At 40.9% G+C, this 16333-nt stretch overlaps 1 protein-coding gene across 1 annotated transcript; it reads right to left on the minus strand.

The window, feature by feature from the left end:
• Positions 1 to 699: 699 nt before the first annotated feature.
• On the minus strand, positions 700 to 15618 carry LOC102712175 (probable cyclic nucleotide-gated ion channel 20, chloroplastic). The gene is given in 14 exon segments (XM_015838342.2): positions 700 to 1205; positions 2124 to 2286; positions 2383 to 2629; positions 7395 to 7524; positions 8153 to 8230; positions 8440 to 8585; positions 9155 to 9397; positions 9933 to 10181; positions 10744 to 10881; positions 11389 to 11487; positions 11818 to 11964; positions 13219 to 13306; positions 13308 to 13645; positions 15486 to 15618. Coding segments are annotated over 13 exon segments (2163 nt in total). The 5' UTR covers positions 13637 to 13645; positions 15486 to 15618; the 3' UTR covers positions 700 to 1099.
• Between the last annotated feature and the right edge of the window lie 715 nt (positions 15619 to 16333).

Below are 16333 nucleotides of genomic sequence, written 5' to 3' on the forward strand. Positions count from 1 at the left end.
TTCGCTAGGTGTGATGAGTGAAAAATAGAGTTATTTTTGAATGGATGGAGTAGCTACCATGACAAAAAAGACAGTAAAACCTTCAAAGTACCCCAACATGATCAAAATGTAAAGTGACTGAAAATTTAATATTGCACATTACCAAGCTAAAATTACATTGCGCTATGTAATGCGTAAATTTAATCTTTTTAATCAAATTTTGATATTTTTCATTTTATAAAATTTTTCTATGAATTACAAGTTTTTTCATATTTTAGGTTATAATAATTTGTTGTTCAATCTTTTATCAAAGAAAGAATATACTTTTTTTAAATAGTACTCCCTCCGTCTCCAAAAAAACCAATTCTCCGGTTTCCGTGTCTAACGTTTGACCATCCATCTTATTTAAAAAAATTTTAGGAAATTAGACAAAAATTAATCATACATAAAGTACTATTCATGATTTATCATCTAATAAAAATAAAAATATCAATCACGAAAAAATTTGAATAAGACGAAGAGTAAAAAATTATAGATAAAAAAGAAAAATTGGTTTATTTTGGGACGGAGGGAGTAAGTAATAAAGGCCTGACGAAAACCATTAGATTGTCATTCAAGAGATGAGAAAAGCTACTACAGACCTAATGAAAAGGCAGGGCGGGCGATTCAAACAACCAAACAAGTCATACATAAGATTATAGAATTTGGAGGGGGTGCAGAATAGAGCTTTCCACATTGATGCCACAACATTCTCTTTACTTGAGACGTCGTGCTCAAAGGTTGCAAATGCGATCTTCCTAGCAAAATTCGAGGAGGGAGAGAATTAAACCACGAGTAACAATTTTATAATAAAGAAAACTACCTCAGCAGCCTATTTCCTACTTAGTCGAGTATACTTCTTATCAACGGTTTTTAGGGAACCTTTTTTCCTTTTTTTTTAAATGTACATCAGGTCATCAGCATCTATATTTCATTTTATACGGGAGGCATCAGGGAAACTCAAATCACTGGACCTGCGGCAAAACAGACAGCACCAAGAATAGCCCACATATGAATTGAAATGGAGCAATATGTGGTCCCCCAAATGCTGAAGATCGTCGACTGTACATCGGAACGATTTCTATTGCAAACCTAACATCTCAGCTCTCTTCTGTCGCCTTTTCCGATACCTCCATGCGACTTGGATCCGATTTGCTGCAAGACTCTTCCAGTACGGTGATTCATACCTGTTATTTTTATTAGTATTGTGAGTTTATGGAAGGATCAGTAAACACATGTGCACATATCTATAAAGTACAGAATTTCAGAAAATGTTTATCATGAAACATGACACATACCTCCATGATATAACCGATTCACCTCTTTCAAAGCATTTAGTCAGGAAAAACAATAAAGAAGTCCAAAATAACTACTCCCTTCGTAGATGATAAGGCATAAATTGATTTGGAAAAGTCAAAATTTGTGAACTTTGACTAACAATTATTCAAATTATAAATAAATTTAGTGCATAAATCTTATATCCTCCATTCTTTTTTATATGACGTCGTTGACTTTTAAATCTGCGTTTGATTGTTTGTCTTGTTCAAAATTTTAATCCAAATATATAGAACTGTAAGTCCTACTTAAAGTTTCTATAATAATAAATCAGGTTATAACAAAATAATTAATAATTATATGTTTTTAAATAAGACGAATGGTCAAACATGCGTCATATAAAAAAATGGAGGGGGTATATGAGTAGATTAATATTTCAAATACTTCCACACAATGCTAATTTTATAGATACCAAGAATACATTTCATAAAAAAATCAATGGTAAAAGTGTGATCTTAAAGGGTTTTATCAATTAAAATACGTCCTATAAGCATCTACAGTGGCACTACAATGTATAAATATTTTGAAATGGCTACTCGCTAAAAAAAGGGACAACACTATTGAAATATAAGAAATAAATATACTTTTATCACGCATTTCCTGTCACATATTGATCACAGAATTTGAAAATAACGTAGGACGAAAATTTTGATTTGATTTATTTTTAAAATTAATATGGGTTCCCCTCAACCTAATACTAATTGACTACTTTGCTTTGAGATTCATAAACTTTCTAGTAAAGCTGTTATTTGCTCAGGTAATTCGCTTACCTAATTGTACCTAGCACAAGTGGATTGCGCAAGAATCTTGAAAATTGCGAAGTCACTTCTTCCAAATCACGTGCTCGCAGTACAAAAGCTTCAACATTCGTTAAACATCTGACAGTACGTATAGCAACCAAACGCATGCCTTGCAACTTCATCTTCTCACCATATCTGATATTGTAGGATGGCACCACCATTTCAGATGATGTAATAAAGAGAAATATCAGAAGGCACGAGCAGTCAAGAGAGCGGAAAATTTGCAGACCTCTGTTTGCTGAAGATTGCTCCAAGTACCAGGAAAGGAGTTCCTCACCACAAACATCTCCTTCTTGCAAGGGAGATTTATTTCCATCTGCACTGATGCTTTCCAGTCTACCCCTGACTATAAAAACCATCTTTTCAACAGGACCACCCTGATAAAGAATGTCACTTCCGCTGATATACAAGTTCTGCCTTAGCTTGTCACATATCGCATCCCAGGTTGCATTGTCCATCAGGTTAAACAGACGAACCTAAAATAAATGGTAAAACAAGGAAACTGCATGTCACGTCAAGTTCTAAACAATAATCGAAAACAATTTTTTTCACAGCATGCAAAAATAACGAGTGGTTGTATTATCTTCATGTAATCATCATCAATAAAAACTTCCTTTATCTAAAAAAATAACGAAGTACTTGAACAGAGAACATATTCAAAGCAACTGGGTTTTGGAACTATGCTAGTGCAGGGGCGTTGGCATCATGAGACAAACTAGGCCAAATGATATTGGCAACCGAAACTTATTCTGATTCTGATAACAAGTGTTCCAGTGTGCAGCCCTGCAGTGCTAGTACACTGTTTGGGGGGGGGGGGGGGGGGGGGGGGTTATTAATTATATAAAACTCGTAAACTACCAAGTTGTCACGCCCAGAAATTTACACCAAATTTCTGAACAATAGCATGTATTAAATCTCGGTCCAGACATCAGCCCGAGTACACACTATGACAAATTAATACACAGTTCCACGACTTAAAAACAAATAAAAACAATTATCTATCGAAATGCAGCGGAAAAGGAAAACAAACTAAACCATCTAATCTTCAGCTTCAGCTGGCGATGACGGCTCCACACCACAGGCACTCTCGACGGCGGACTGAACCTTACTTCAACCTTCGGAACAACCTTCTTCTGACACCGGCTCTGGCACTTGCTCTGGTGGGGGAAAAATTAAGCAAGGCTGAGTATAAACCACCGTACTCAACAAGTAACACCCAAGAGAGGAAGAATAATGAATGCAACAGGGTATCAATGATAGGCTAAGGTTAACTTGCACAAAAGCTGCAGTAATTTAGCAAAACAGTAAATAGAATAGACTGAAATAAAAGTAAAGTAAACATTTAAAATAATCATCCACTGTCCAACGTTACACCACGTTGCAACAGGCCCAGACCGCTGTCGAACGTTACACCACGTAGCGCAGGGTCAAACCAGTTCCAAGATTAATAAAATTATTAAAGGGGTTCAACTAATCCCAGTGAGTCTGTCGGTTCGCCCAATAACCGCGGGCACGACTATTCGAATAGTTTTACTCTGCAGAGGTGTACAACTTTACCCACAAGACATGGCTGCCAAGCATGTCACCATGCCCAACGTATCACCACGATACCTCAGTACGGAAACCATGATAAGACCTTTCACCCAGCCCTCCCTAGACAATCGCACCACACTTCAGGTTTCACCCCCTCCTTTACACCAAGTCGGGCAGTCCCCTCTTGTGCCTTGGTAGATCCGGAAGCAGGAGAAGCTTTCGTTACACCACGATTGCCCGTCCATACTCCATCACGCCTACCCTTGCCTGGGTACGTCGAATAGGGACAAGCTAGGCTACGAGTCTCACCGTTGCCCATTCTGGCTTGTGGTTAGTACGTGTAAGACCTTCAGGGTTTCCTGAGAACCGGTCCTTAATTGCCATGGGTGCGACTCTCAAAACCATGCACCCACAGCCCACCATAAGCAATATTTTAGTTGTATTAATCCACAACGGGAAATTAATAATGATTACAACCATTAAAGGTCTATCAAAGTGTAACAGTAATTAAACAAGAATTGGTGAGCTAGTTGAACTAAGCATGGCTAAGCATTGACTAACCCTAATTCTAGTCAAATTAACCCTGGGATGACCATAATAATGAATGGGGATCAACGGATATATTGGTAAATTCCCAATAGATAAATACAATAAATAGATTTGCATAAAACAATGCATGTTTGAATGTAAAAGCGGGGGATTTTATAAACATAGGTTCAATATGATCAAAGAAGGGTGCCACTTGCCTTGCTTAGACCCACGAGGAACTTCGGCGACGACTTCGAGAACGAACGGCGCTGCGACGGGGTCAACACCTACGACAAACAAGGCAAAACCAACAAAACAGGCTAAAAAAACTACTGAAACAGAGAAAGAAACTATTTTTAATGGATTCTTGGCATTTTTCTGGATTTAATGAAACTTGAGTGGACCTAAACGGAGACTAGATGAATTACTTATGAATTTTAGAAGTTTTCTGGGTTTTTAACTAAACAGAAAAGTCCTAAATCAATTATTGCGCAATTAATGGGGCTGCTGACGTCAGCGAGGAGAGAGGAGGCTGACGGCTGACAGGTGGGGACCACCTGTCAGTGGGAGAGAGGGGGAATGGGCGGCTGACATGCGGGCCCGGGGAGGAGAGAGAGGAAGGGAGGGAGAGAGGGCAGGGTGTCCGGCTGACATGTGGGCCCCACTAGCCGGCCACACAGAACAGAGAGGAGGGGAAGGACAGCTTCAGCCGGGCGGAGGAGGGCGGCGGCAGTGCGGCGCAGAGGGCGGCGGAGGACGGCGGAGACGGCGAGGGCCGAGGAGAAAGGGGAGGTGGCGGTGGCGAACGTGGTGACGAGAACGGCGACGACGAGTCGGCGCGGAGGAGGCGGAGATAGCGACGGGGTGCCGCGGCTCGGAGCGGCGACGAGCGGCGGGAGGGAAAGACGGTGACGGACGCCGGCAGCGGGGCTTGGCGACCGTGCGACGATAGTGACGAAGGGCGGAGGTGCGATGACGAGCGCCGGCAGCGCACGACACCCAGTGACGGCGCGAGGGATCGGGTGGCGGCGGAGCAGAGCGGAGGAGGGAGTTCAGCGACGGCGTCGCGAGGGAGAGGGGGATGAGATGCGGCGTTCAGCCGGGGAGGCGGCGCCGGCGCAGCAACGACGGCGTCGGCGACGACGTCGGGCGGCGACCAGCGGGCGGCGACGACGACGACCGGCGTCCGACGACAGCACGTGGCGCGCGACCGAGCGCGGCGCACGGCGACCAGCGGCACGGCGACGGCGGGCGGACGCGGGAAGCGGCCATGCAGGAAGGCGCGGGTGGCGCGAGGACAGCGTGACGACGGCGGAGCTGGGCGACGGTCTGGCAGGGGCTGCCGGCGACCGGCGTAGTCCGACGACGACGGCGCGGGGTGAGCTCGGAGGCGATGATGGAGGGAACGGGAGAGGGAGAGGGGAAACGGTCACCGGCGGCGACAAAGAAGGCGGCGCGTCGGCGAGGGCGAGGCGGCGGTGATGACGTAGACGCGCGGCGGCTGGCGACGCGCGGCGACGAGATCGGCCGACGGCGTCGAGACGACGAGCACGGCGGCGGGAGGGACGAAGGGGCGGCGACGACGCTCGGCGACCACCGGTGGCGACGAGGGCTGGCGAAAGGTCGGCGAAGCCGAGGCGGAGGTGGTGACGCGGGTGGGCGGCGACGTCCAACGGCCGACGGGGAAATCGGCGGCTGACGGCGACGGAGGGGAGCTTCGGGCGGAGAGGGGAAAGTGGCGGCGGGGCGGCGGCGCGAGGATTTTATAGGTGGTGGCGCCGGCTAGGGCGGAGCGGCCGGTGGAGACCGAGTCGACGACGCGGCGAACTCGGCGGCGGCGGTTGCAGCGGCGGAGGACTCGGGGCGGCGGCGGACTCGGCTGGCGCGACGCGGCGCGGGCGCGGGCTGGCGCGGAGACAGGGTTTCGGTCGCTGACAGGTGGGCCCCACCTGTCAGTGGCGCGAGAGAGAGGAGGGAGGCGGCGCAGACTCGCGGCGAGCGCGGGCGCGGACGCGCGAGCGAGCTGGGCCGACGGCCCAGGCGGAGGGGAGGCGCGCGCGGGAGGGGCGGGAGGCCGGAGCCGGAGGCCGGCTCGGCTGGGCTGGCCGGGCGGGGAAAGGTGGGCCGGCTCGGCTGGGCCGGCCCGGGAAGGAGGAGAGGAAAAAGAAAAAGGAAAAAGAAAAGGAAGGGAGGAAAATTGGACTTCGGCCCAATTTGAGAAGGAAGGGAAAAAGAAAGGAAAAAGGAGGGAAAAAGGAAAACCCCACTTTTGCCGAGTTTTAAATTAATTTGTTTGGTCAAATTTTATTGTTCTGCAATTTGAATTTAAATCCAGTTAATCGATTTGCGAGCCTCGATTTAATTAAATTAATTCCTTTTAGAGGGATTTTTCCTGAGTTAATTAAGCCAATAGTTACTTACGAATTTCTTTTTACGATTTAGGCTTGGGATAAAACTCCGGGCGTGACACAAGTACTAATGCAAAACTTGCATCTCCTTTCGTAAAGCAAAATGAAAAAGAAAACATCTGCACAGAACCAACAATTTACACCTGTACCACGTAGACCAACTTGGTTAACAGGAGGTATATTTTCCAGTCCATTCTTGTCTAAGGGTGCGTTTAGATTGAGAAATTTTTTGGAACAAATGTGATGTTAGATGTTTGACCAGATGTTCGAAGCGGTTTTTGGACACAAATGAAAAAACAAATTACAGATTCCACCAAGAAACTGCGAGACGAATCTTTTGAGCATAATTAATTAGTCATTAGCACATGTTGGTTACTGTAACACTTACGGTTAATCATGACCTAATTAGGTTCAAAAGATTCGTCTCACGATTTCCTCTATAATTGTGCAATTAACTTTTTGTTTCATCTATGTTTAATGTTCTATTTATGTGTTTAAAAATCGATGTGATGTTTTTGGGAAAACTTTTTAGGAACTACGCAGGGCCTAAAGCCTCTAGGGATCCACTCTGAGTCAAACTAGTACCAGGAACTCATCTTGTTACCTAGTTGTCACTACATGAGTAATTATCTGAAAGACAAGAAGCAATACCGAATGGGACATGTTCAGGTTGTCACGACAAGTTGCATTAATTTTAAAAAATATGCCTATGCAGTGTCACTGAAGATGTAAAGGAAGGAAAAAAACGGTTGCAAAGATACAAGATCCAAACCTTCTTAAGGAACCCAAAGAAATGGCGGCGTATGTCCCTTTGAACATCTTCTGGCAAATTGCTCAAAAGCTCCTCTTCATTCACTCCACTGGTGGCTACCCAGCTGAACCTCTCAGCACATCTAACCCTCCTGCAGATTCATGAAGCTTTAGGCATTCTCACCTTTCAGCATAGAAATTTGGGGTTTGTTGCTGATGTGTTGCTACTTACTACATCTAGTTGATAACAGAACATTTGCGCTAGTACTAACCCAAAAAAAAAATGGTACTATCTCCATTCACAAATAAAAGCATATTCACTAACCATTATACCTTTTACTTGCTATATTAGTCATTCTACACAATCAAGGTATGAATGGTAACAGTTCCAGCATTTATCTCTAATACTCATCCATTCATCTTCATCAAAATGATTATTAAAACACGGTTATGGTAGCAGTTTTCTGCATTGCAATTTAGTCACATTTTAAATTGTAATACTCATCAATTACTCTTCATAAAAGTGGTTAGTTAAACAAGGTTATGGTAGAAGTTTTATGCTTTCCAATTCTTGGTCACATTTTAAATTAGAATGGAGTTAAAAATTTTTACACCACTCAAGACCTGCGATTGGACATTTCACTAGGTAACCATATCTAGTAGGAAATTGTGTCCTTATCAAGCAGTATGATGTTTGCTTCTCTGATAATGTGAAAGCAAATAAAATGAAAAAGGTTAGTTTCTTCATATCCCAATTATTTAATTTGGAAGATATAATACCTTCTTAGATCTTCTGGCAGTCGCCTATGGCTCATCCAATGTTCAACATCACGCCTTCTTAGTTGCATCTCTAGCCTCCTGCAAAAAGATATATGTCCTGTCATACTTCTTTAGGAAAAGGAACTAATAGAGTGTAGTGCAGCTTCTATTTGTTCAAACCGATTGTTACTATCTGTGTTCTCTTCAATTTTTGTGCCTATATGTAACATCATGTAGTATATATACTAGCCCATTGGCATCTCATCGGTACACCTCATATAGGATAAACTTGCGGTACAACTGCATACCTTTTCCCAAGAGCTTGGAGAAAATTCTGCATGGACCCTATGAGTAATGCGAAAAGCAACAAACCCAGTCCAATAATAGCCATAGTGAATAGTACTTCCCATGCAAAGTAACTTGGGATCAAATTGCCGGCTAAAGTACTTATTTGCTGCATCAGATAATTAAATAGAATAGATAAAATATAGTAAGGTCAGTAAAAGCATATAAAAGATAAAAGGCTGGACTGGAAGTGAACATCAGTGGCCCACTGCATTTTGTGAAAAAAGAACTACTCCCTCCGTCCCAAAATGTAACCATTTCTGGAGCTAGTCACAAGGAATAAGCAAGTAGATGGGAATGATTCGAAAAAGTTTGTGATTGGTTGAGAAGAAAATGTAGATTGATTGTTATTGGTTGAAATGACGAGTTAGGTGGACAAATAGCTTCATTTTTGGGACAAAGGTGAGTGGTAGAAATAACTTCATTTTGGGGGGGGGGGGCAGGAGTAGATTTTAAGGTGGGGACCTTTCCTCCTTTCCATATACAGCTAAATATGATTGGTTAGATAACCATATCTGCACATTGCATGGGTATCTATCGACCCACTTAACTCATCAACTAAAAATGTAACATGACTTAAATAAAGAGCATATTTAGTTGATTTAGCTGAAGAATGAACCCTTCAACCCTAACCATATGGACAAAAAAAACAGATTAATTTCCTAAGAAGAAAATTACCTGAAATCCCCAAAAGAGCGAATATATATAACGTTTGAGTACAGGTTCTGCAGTTAACAGCACTGCCTGTTGGTAGATCCCATAAGAGAAATTACCATTTTTAGTATCAAAACAGCCGATTGAGTCTGAGATTCTCAACTGGGTCCTCATTTTTCCACTAATTCCACAATCCGTGAGCTTTTTACAGAATGCTTTTGATATGTTTGATGCAGCACAAGTTTCCTGTAGACATTGATTAACCCTCTGCAATAAAACATGAAAATAAACAAGATATTACAATTTCGATACTTTTTAAAAGTATTCCAACTACAGATTTTTCAATCATCAAATAAAACAAGAAAACTAGTCAGTAAAGATGGCAATCATGCACATGAGAATATATTCCAAGTGAATATTTTTGGTTGGATGGTGGGGAAAACAGGTATCAAATTTTAACACCTTGAGTCCCCAACCTTTTGTTTTGCATTGTCAGTTTATACTGTGATCCAGCACCTGTTGTCTGTTGACCCAGATCATAGAATAAATGTATAATCGATCAATCAACTTCTTGTTTAATGTGCTAATGACAACTCCAAAAGTTTTGAAAATATAATAGTCTTGAAAAAGATAACAAAGCCTACTGGTACCCAAAAACATTTATATGGTTCCAATGTTGAATCCGGGAAATTACTGACCCGCCTTTCCGCATCCAATCTGAGTGGGGTTGGGTGGTTGGAAAGTATCTGATTGATTGCACCCCTAGCTATATATCATATGGAATTGTCATAAAGAGACTAACCTGTAGTCCAAAGAGGTACCAACATGAACCAACAACATGCCCAGCCAAAACAAACATTAGAAGATTAATCACAAAGTGAGACCATGCTGACTCAAAAATGAATCCATTTGTAGATTGACCACCAAGCAGTGGCACAAATCTTACAATACGTGGTACATACTGAAGAAGAGCTGTGACACGCAATAAGTTATTTGCATAGTTCGCACTTGATAGCCCCACATACTTAGGTATAACTAGCAATATCATCACCTGTATCAAGGAGGAATGAAATCATCAAAGATGGCAAGACATATACGACAAAAGTAATCGCTGAAATACAGGACAGTCTATGTCAAATAATGTACTAAGCAATTAGCCTGCAGAAGTCTGTAACTTTTCTAGCTTAGACGAGACCAGATTCAAAAATATATAGCTTCGATATATTTGTTTTGACACTAGGTAGGAATAATTATTCATCGTATTAATTGAAGATATGTAGAAAAAGTACCTTACATTCTACACTGTTAATTGCACAAAGTTCTTGAGTCTCTCACACTACAGTATCAGAAGCCTCTTAGTGCTTCAAATGTGCAATGCCAAACAGCAAAGCATTCATCTTTACTTATGAAAAATTCAGGCCAACCACCTGTAATATATTACTGGGACCAGTATGAACAACCAAAACTAATGGGTTCTCAAAGAAATAGAGTGCTGACAACAGGAGGAAGAATGGAGAAAAGAAAATTGCAGCAAACCCATCTGTCACATGATTCAAACCTACTCCACCTTTTAATATGGGAATCATAATCAAAGTGAAGAAAGCATACAGTACCTGAGGGACTGGAAGAACAATAAATAAGTCGAATACAAAAAATCTACGAAGATAGCGCATAGCAATTTTCTTAGGCTCATCAACCAAATCTCCAGTTCCCACTACTCTGGTCTCCGGTGCTACGTATGCTAGCCTGAACTGCAAAAGAGATTCACTTGATGTATGAGCATTTTTCTTGCAGGTAACACTTAATGCATGGGCATGATGCTTTTTCTTGGATCTGTAATATGAAGGCGTCTTGGATTTGTAATATAAACAAAATAACACAGACTTCACAAAATATAAAACTACTATCATGAAAAAGAAGAAACTAAACATGAAAATAGATTGCCATATTTCTTGATACCTCATACAAAAGGAAAACCTCTGCTACAGAATTATTACTTCATGGTAAACAACATAAGGAAAACGTAAAATAGCCTCGCATGCTAACTTTAAGAAATTTTATTCAAACTAATGGCACCAGCCAAGCTATAATGTAGCTGCAACCAAAACCAGTATAGACCCAAAAGGTGTGTATTTGGGTAGTCATAGAAAATTAAACGAATAAACCAATCATCTCATTAGAATTTAAAAATGCAGTCAGCTGCATATTCATTTAATAGAAAATAATAGGTATAGATCAAATAAATTACATGTTCATACCTGAAGAAGCATGTGTAAAAGATAAATGGCATCAGTCACACTTCTTCCAACAGCTAATGCTATCGCAAAATTCCAATTGAATACTATACACTTGCGATCCTGCACCACACAAAAATAAATACACACAAATACATAACAGTAGTTAAATTGGATCCATTTTCTGTAATATAATTTTATATAAAAATAGTTTCAAGAATCGAAACAATTGAGGTGAACTGTTATGGTTGATTGTATAGCATTACATGTTCAAACTGTATTACTGGCTTGACCATCACAACTTTACACAAACTAATAGTAGTGGCTTATTTGTGTTAGAGTGCCATTGTGGATGTAAGTCTATGGCATTTGATATTGAGGAAAGGGAGGAACATGTAAAGATATAGCCAAGTAAATTCTTTTAGATAACAGTTGATGAACTTGTAGCCTTACCTTATTTATTGACAATAGGAAGAAAAATAGAGGATCGATGAATATTGCTAGCAAGCATGATATTACAAAAAACTTGTTCCATAGGTGAACAGCCTTATCATGTGGCTTCATAATTGGAATGTATGAAAGGTAATGCCTGCTTTTCTTCTTCCATCGATCACCGTAGCCATAAAGAATATTGTGAAATTTCAATAATGAATGGAATATATTAAAAGCGCATTCATCAGTAGAGAGATGCACATACACATGAACAAATTCCAGTAAGAAAACTCCATGAATTAATAATAATAGTAATAATATGGTGATATCATCTCAAGTCTAATAATGTGCGCAGAAGAGTGTCATTTGTAAAATTTGCACATTTGTGATATCCAAAACACCACTTGAATTTAATAAATTCTGGGGGATTTGTACACATAAATTTCATTGCTTGAGTTTTATGCTTTAACATTTATGAAAAAAGAAAGTTGATAAATGTTTAGTGAGACTTTTACTTTGAGAAATCTGTTTGTCAATCAACCATTGGATCATAAGTCCTAACTCAAACCTAGCTACATGCTTGGTTCGAGGAAGACTAGGTTGGTGTTAATGTATATACATATGCATGGGCCATATGAGCCAAAAGGCCAAAACAGAAACATATATGTATATACATTGACAGTTGGTACATAACCACTTCATCCTTCAAAAGTCAAAACATATTTCTCGGTAGAAAATTGAGGAATAGGATCATACCTCCAAAACCATGAGATGACCCTATAGTTGACTAACTTATCATAGGATGGTTTAATTTGTCAAACTTAACAGTTCTTAAATAACTCAAATATTCCAAGCTAAAGCACGAGAGTCCTGAGTCCCTTGATGGTACACCGTACTACATTATACCCAGATCCACTCTATACTAGTAAGTTTCACACTTGTAGTATGGGTAGTATACAAAAGTAGCACGTACTAGTATAAGGGTATTGTGTAAAAAAAGTCATGGCATATATGCAATTTTTTGGATACACTTTAAGTTTTGTGCAAAGCTTAACCCTCTATATTGGTGGGCAATTTCTGAAATTATCATGTCATTTACAAAAATACCCACACGAATGAAAGCACTCCCCTCCTCCCAAACACTAGTATGGTGTATGTACCGTAAAACAACCCAAGCATGAAAATACAATATGTGCAAAACAGAGTTGTTTCCTTAAAGGTTGAACATAAGGAATCAAGAGTCAATCATCTGATCTATTAATATCTGAAATTTAACTACTATAATAAAAACACCGAATAGTTTTGAAGACCTCACTTAACATAGAGCTCCAAGCCAAGCCACCACACAAATCAAAATGCTTATGCTTTTCATAAAAGGAAAGGAGGTGGCAGGTCAGTGGTGTTCATGATTGAGAATATCACCTTGTTATCAAAAGGAGCTGAACTTCTCTGGAAATACCTCTTGTTTTTACAAGCGCGAGGACAATGGACACAATCAGGATTATCACAGTCCCAGAGGCTCAGAGTACATGATCGGGTATTCATTCTTCCGAACATGCTGGTTATCAGGCCAGTTAGTTATTCCAACTTCTTCTGGCGTAACAACTTGTGGCTTGCTTTTAACCTTTGGACGAGGCAGACTATGAAGCATGTTTCTGTTTCCTGAAGGAATAGCCACGGATGTACACTCAGTTGGTGTCCGGGTGAAAATAGGGCCACTATGGGATATGATTGAGTCTTCATCTATGTCATCCCTGACAGGTATACACAATGATACACTTCTAGTAGAAAATCTTTGTAGCTCTAGCATTGGAACATCATCTCTCTCGTGACCAGACATTTCCTTAAACTGCAGCCAGCACCCACTGCATTAGATAACATTTCATGAAGTGCTGAATTAGGTAAGTAAAATGTTCTATATGATGAGTAAACAAAGTATAATATTCTCGTATACAGAAGGTGTGCACTTCTATTTATAGGATTGCTTCAATAAGCATTCCTAAAAGTAAATGCTTGTTCTATTTCAGCCACAGCCAACAACAGCATATCAGATTTTTTTAAATAGAAAGTTTTTTCAGCAAAGGGTATTAAACACAAGGGGCACCATGCCACCATCCATGCTGGGCCTACTGGCCGAACAAGACTAACATGTAAGGTTGGTTATCCAATTTGCTTGAATATCCACAGTAAGGCCCAATAAATGGATAACTATAATAATAACCTAAAACAAAGCATAAAAAAGGTGTAAACACAAAGCTTGCATGTCATCTGATATCGTAAAAGAACTTTAGGAGAAACTGAAGACTGTCTGCACAAACCACAATCAGAACAGACAAACACAAAAAATTGTCACGTGAAATTCGGTTTTGATTCAGTAGCTGAAACCTGCAACAGCCCAAAAGACCCATTCCAAACAGTATTTTTCATATCAAAAGAACTTAACTGAATACTTAGCTAAAAGCGCACGCTATGTAACTCAAACTATTCCAGAGACACTAATACCCCTATCTTTCCGCTTATGCTTATGCTTATAAGTCAACATTTGAATTTTTAACCTTAAATTTGAAGTTGATTCTAGGTTTTTACACCGAAGATTATTTTCCAATATTGGCTTTTAGATTGCTAAGAATACGTATATAAAATTTTTATTTATAAATTATTTTTTATTTGCAAATATGCCGTTTCGCTTTTTTCTAATCGAACAAATATTCAAGCCCGGTGCTAGATCTTGCATGCAAAACAGGATAAAGTCATAAAAGAGGCACAAACACCTTACCAGGGTATGCAAGAAATGCAGCAACCAGCGAACCACCAATACAGAACAAAGCCCTCTCACTCACATCACATCCCAGCTCACATAACAATGCAGAAGTGACGACGGGCTGCAATTAGAACCACAACCACGAAGGGATACATGGCTATTTATTAGAAGAGCGTTATCTCCGAGAGATGGAGACTTCATAGCGCAGCCGCAGACTTGACTAATCTCACAGGTCACAGCAAACAACTGCATGCGAATTCTGACAGCAAGTGCTACGAAGCTGCGCAGAGGCAGAGCACGAGGCCTTAGCTTGATAGTACGACAAGACAAGGGCAAGAAGCAACTAGAAAATTCGCCCCATTGCCTTTGACTATGCATCAAAATCGATATAGAGAAAAATAGAAATGGTTATGAAATATTGGCTATTAGGAAATCCATCAGCAGAGTTGGGTTAAGCTAATCATCCCTGCTGAAAAAATATATTATTAGAGAAAAATTACTAAACGATGCAGTTCATCTGCAAAGTGCAAACCACCCGGCATTGGTCGCAGCTTTCTGAAGCTCTGAATGAACAAACCTACCAGGCAATTTTTTTTTTCAAAAAAAGCAAACTAATTCGAGAACCGAGGTAAAAAGCCTCGAATTCGTCCGATAAAGCAAACTAAATGCGTCGCGTCTCCGCTCGCTGGATAAATGCGTAAACAAATTCGAAAGATAAAAAAACTGAGTGCCAAACCCTTCTCCAGGCGCCGTACACCGAATCACTGACTAAATCATCGAAACAAAAAAAAACATCAGAATCAAACCCAAACCCCAAACAAATTCGTGAGGGAAAAAAACGCTTCTCCGTCTCCCCTAGCTAGAATCCTCTCCGCCTTAATTCCCACAACCCCCTCAGAAACCGCGAAGAATGCATCATCACCATCACCTTGGTTGATCCCCCGCGTCACGACGACGAGACGGAGACGGAGGAGGAGGCCACGAGAGCCCCGCCGCTGGCAGCGCGAGGAAGATGAACTCGAGGCACCACGCGAGCGCGACGAAGAGGCTTCGAACACTCGCTCCGGCTCCCCCGCTCGCCGTCGAGAAGAAAGCGAAGGGGGCGGACGACTCGTCCGACGTCCCACTGGTGCGGAGCCGTCCGGGCCCACAGGTCAGTGTGACTCATCAAACCGTTACCCACAAACCGGTTTTTAGGCCATCCACAACGTGAGAAACAGTGGGTTTAAGGCTCTAAGGTTGACATTATACACCGTAAGAAAAAAATTGTGTGTCTTGAGCTTTGAGCCAAACAAAACCATATGGCATGCCCTTATACACTAAAAATGATATATAAACATTTTTTTTCTCTCACAGTTTACTGTTTGGGGTGCACTAAATTCTAATAACAAAGCAGAATCGATGAAAAAAAACTATGAGAGGTAAATAAAATATTTATTATATTGTCTAATGGGATATTATCTATTTAGATGTGGTTCCACGTGAGACCTAGCTTAAGACCATCTCTACACATATAAATTGTTGATGCCCTAAGAGATTCTCTCGAATAATCAACACTAATAATCTTTACTGATACATGGACCACACATGCTATTGGACTCATATATTATTTGCAGTAGTACAAAGGAATTCTTTTTAGTTAATCCTAAATATGTCACCAATTGGTGCCTTTTATTTATTTACCACTTAGATCTTGTTTGAATTGGAGGGATTTTTTTAGAGGAAATAAACTATTGTCTATGAAATTCATGCATTTTGAATGGACACTTTAGTATT

Source organism: Oryza brachyantha, chromosome 6 (assembly GCF_000231095.2).
Source record: "Oryza brachyantha chromosome 6, ObraRS2, whole genome shotgun sequence".
Classification (NCBI taxonomy): Eukaryota; Viridiplantae; Streptophyta; class Magnoliopsida; order Poales; family Poaceae; genus Oryza; species Oryza brachyantha.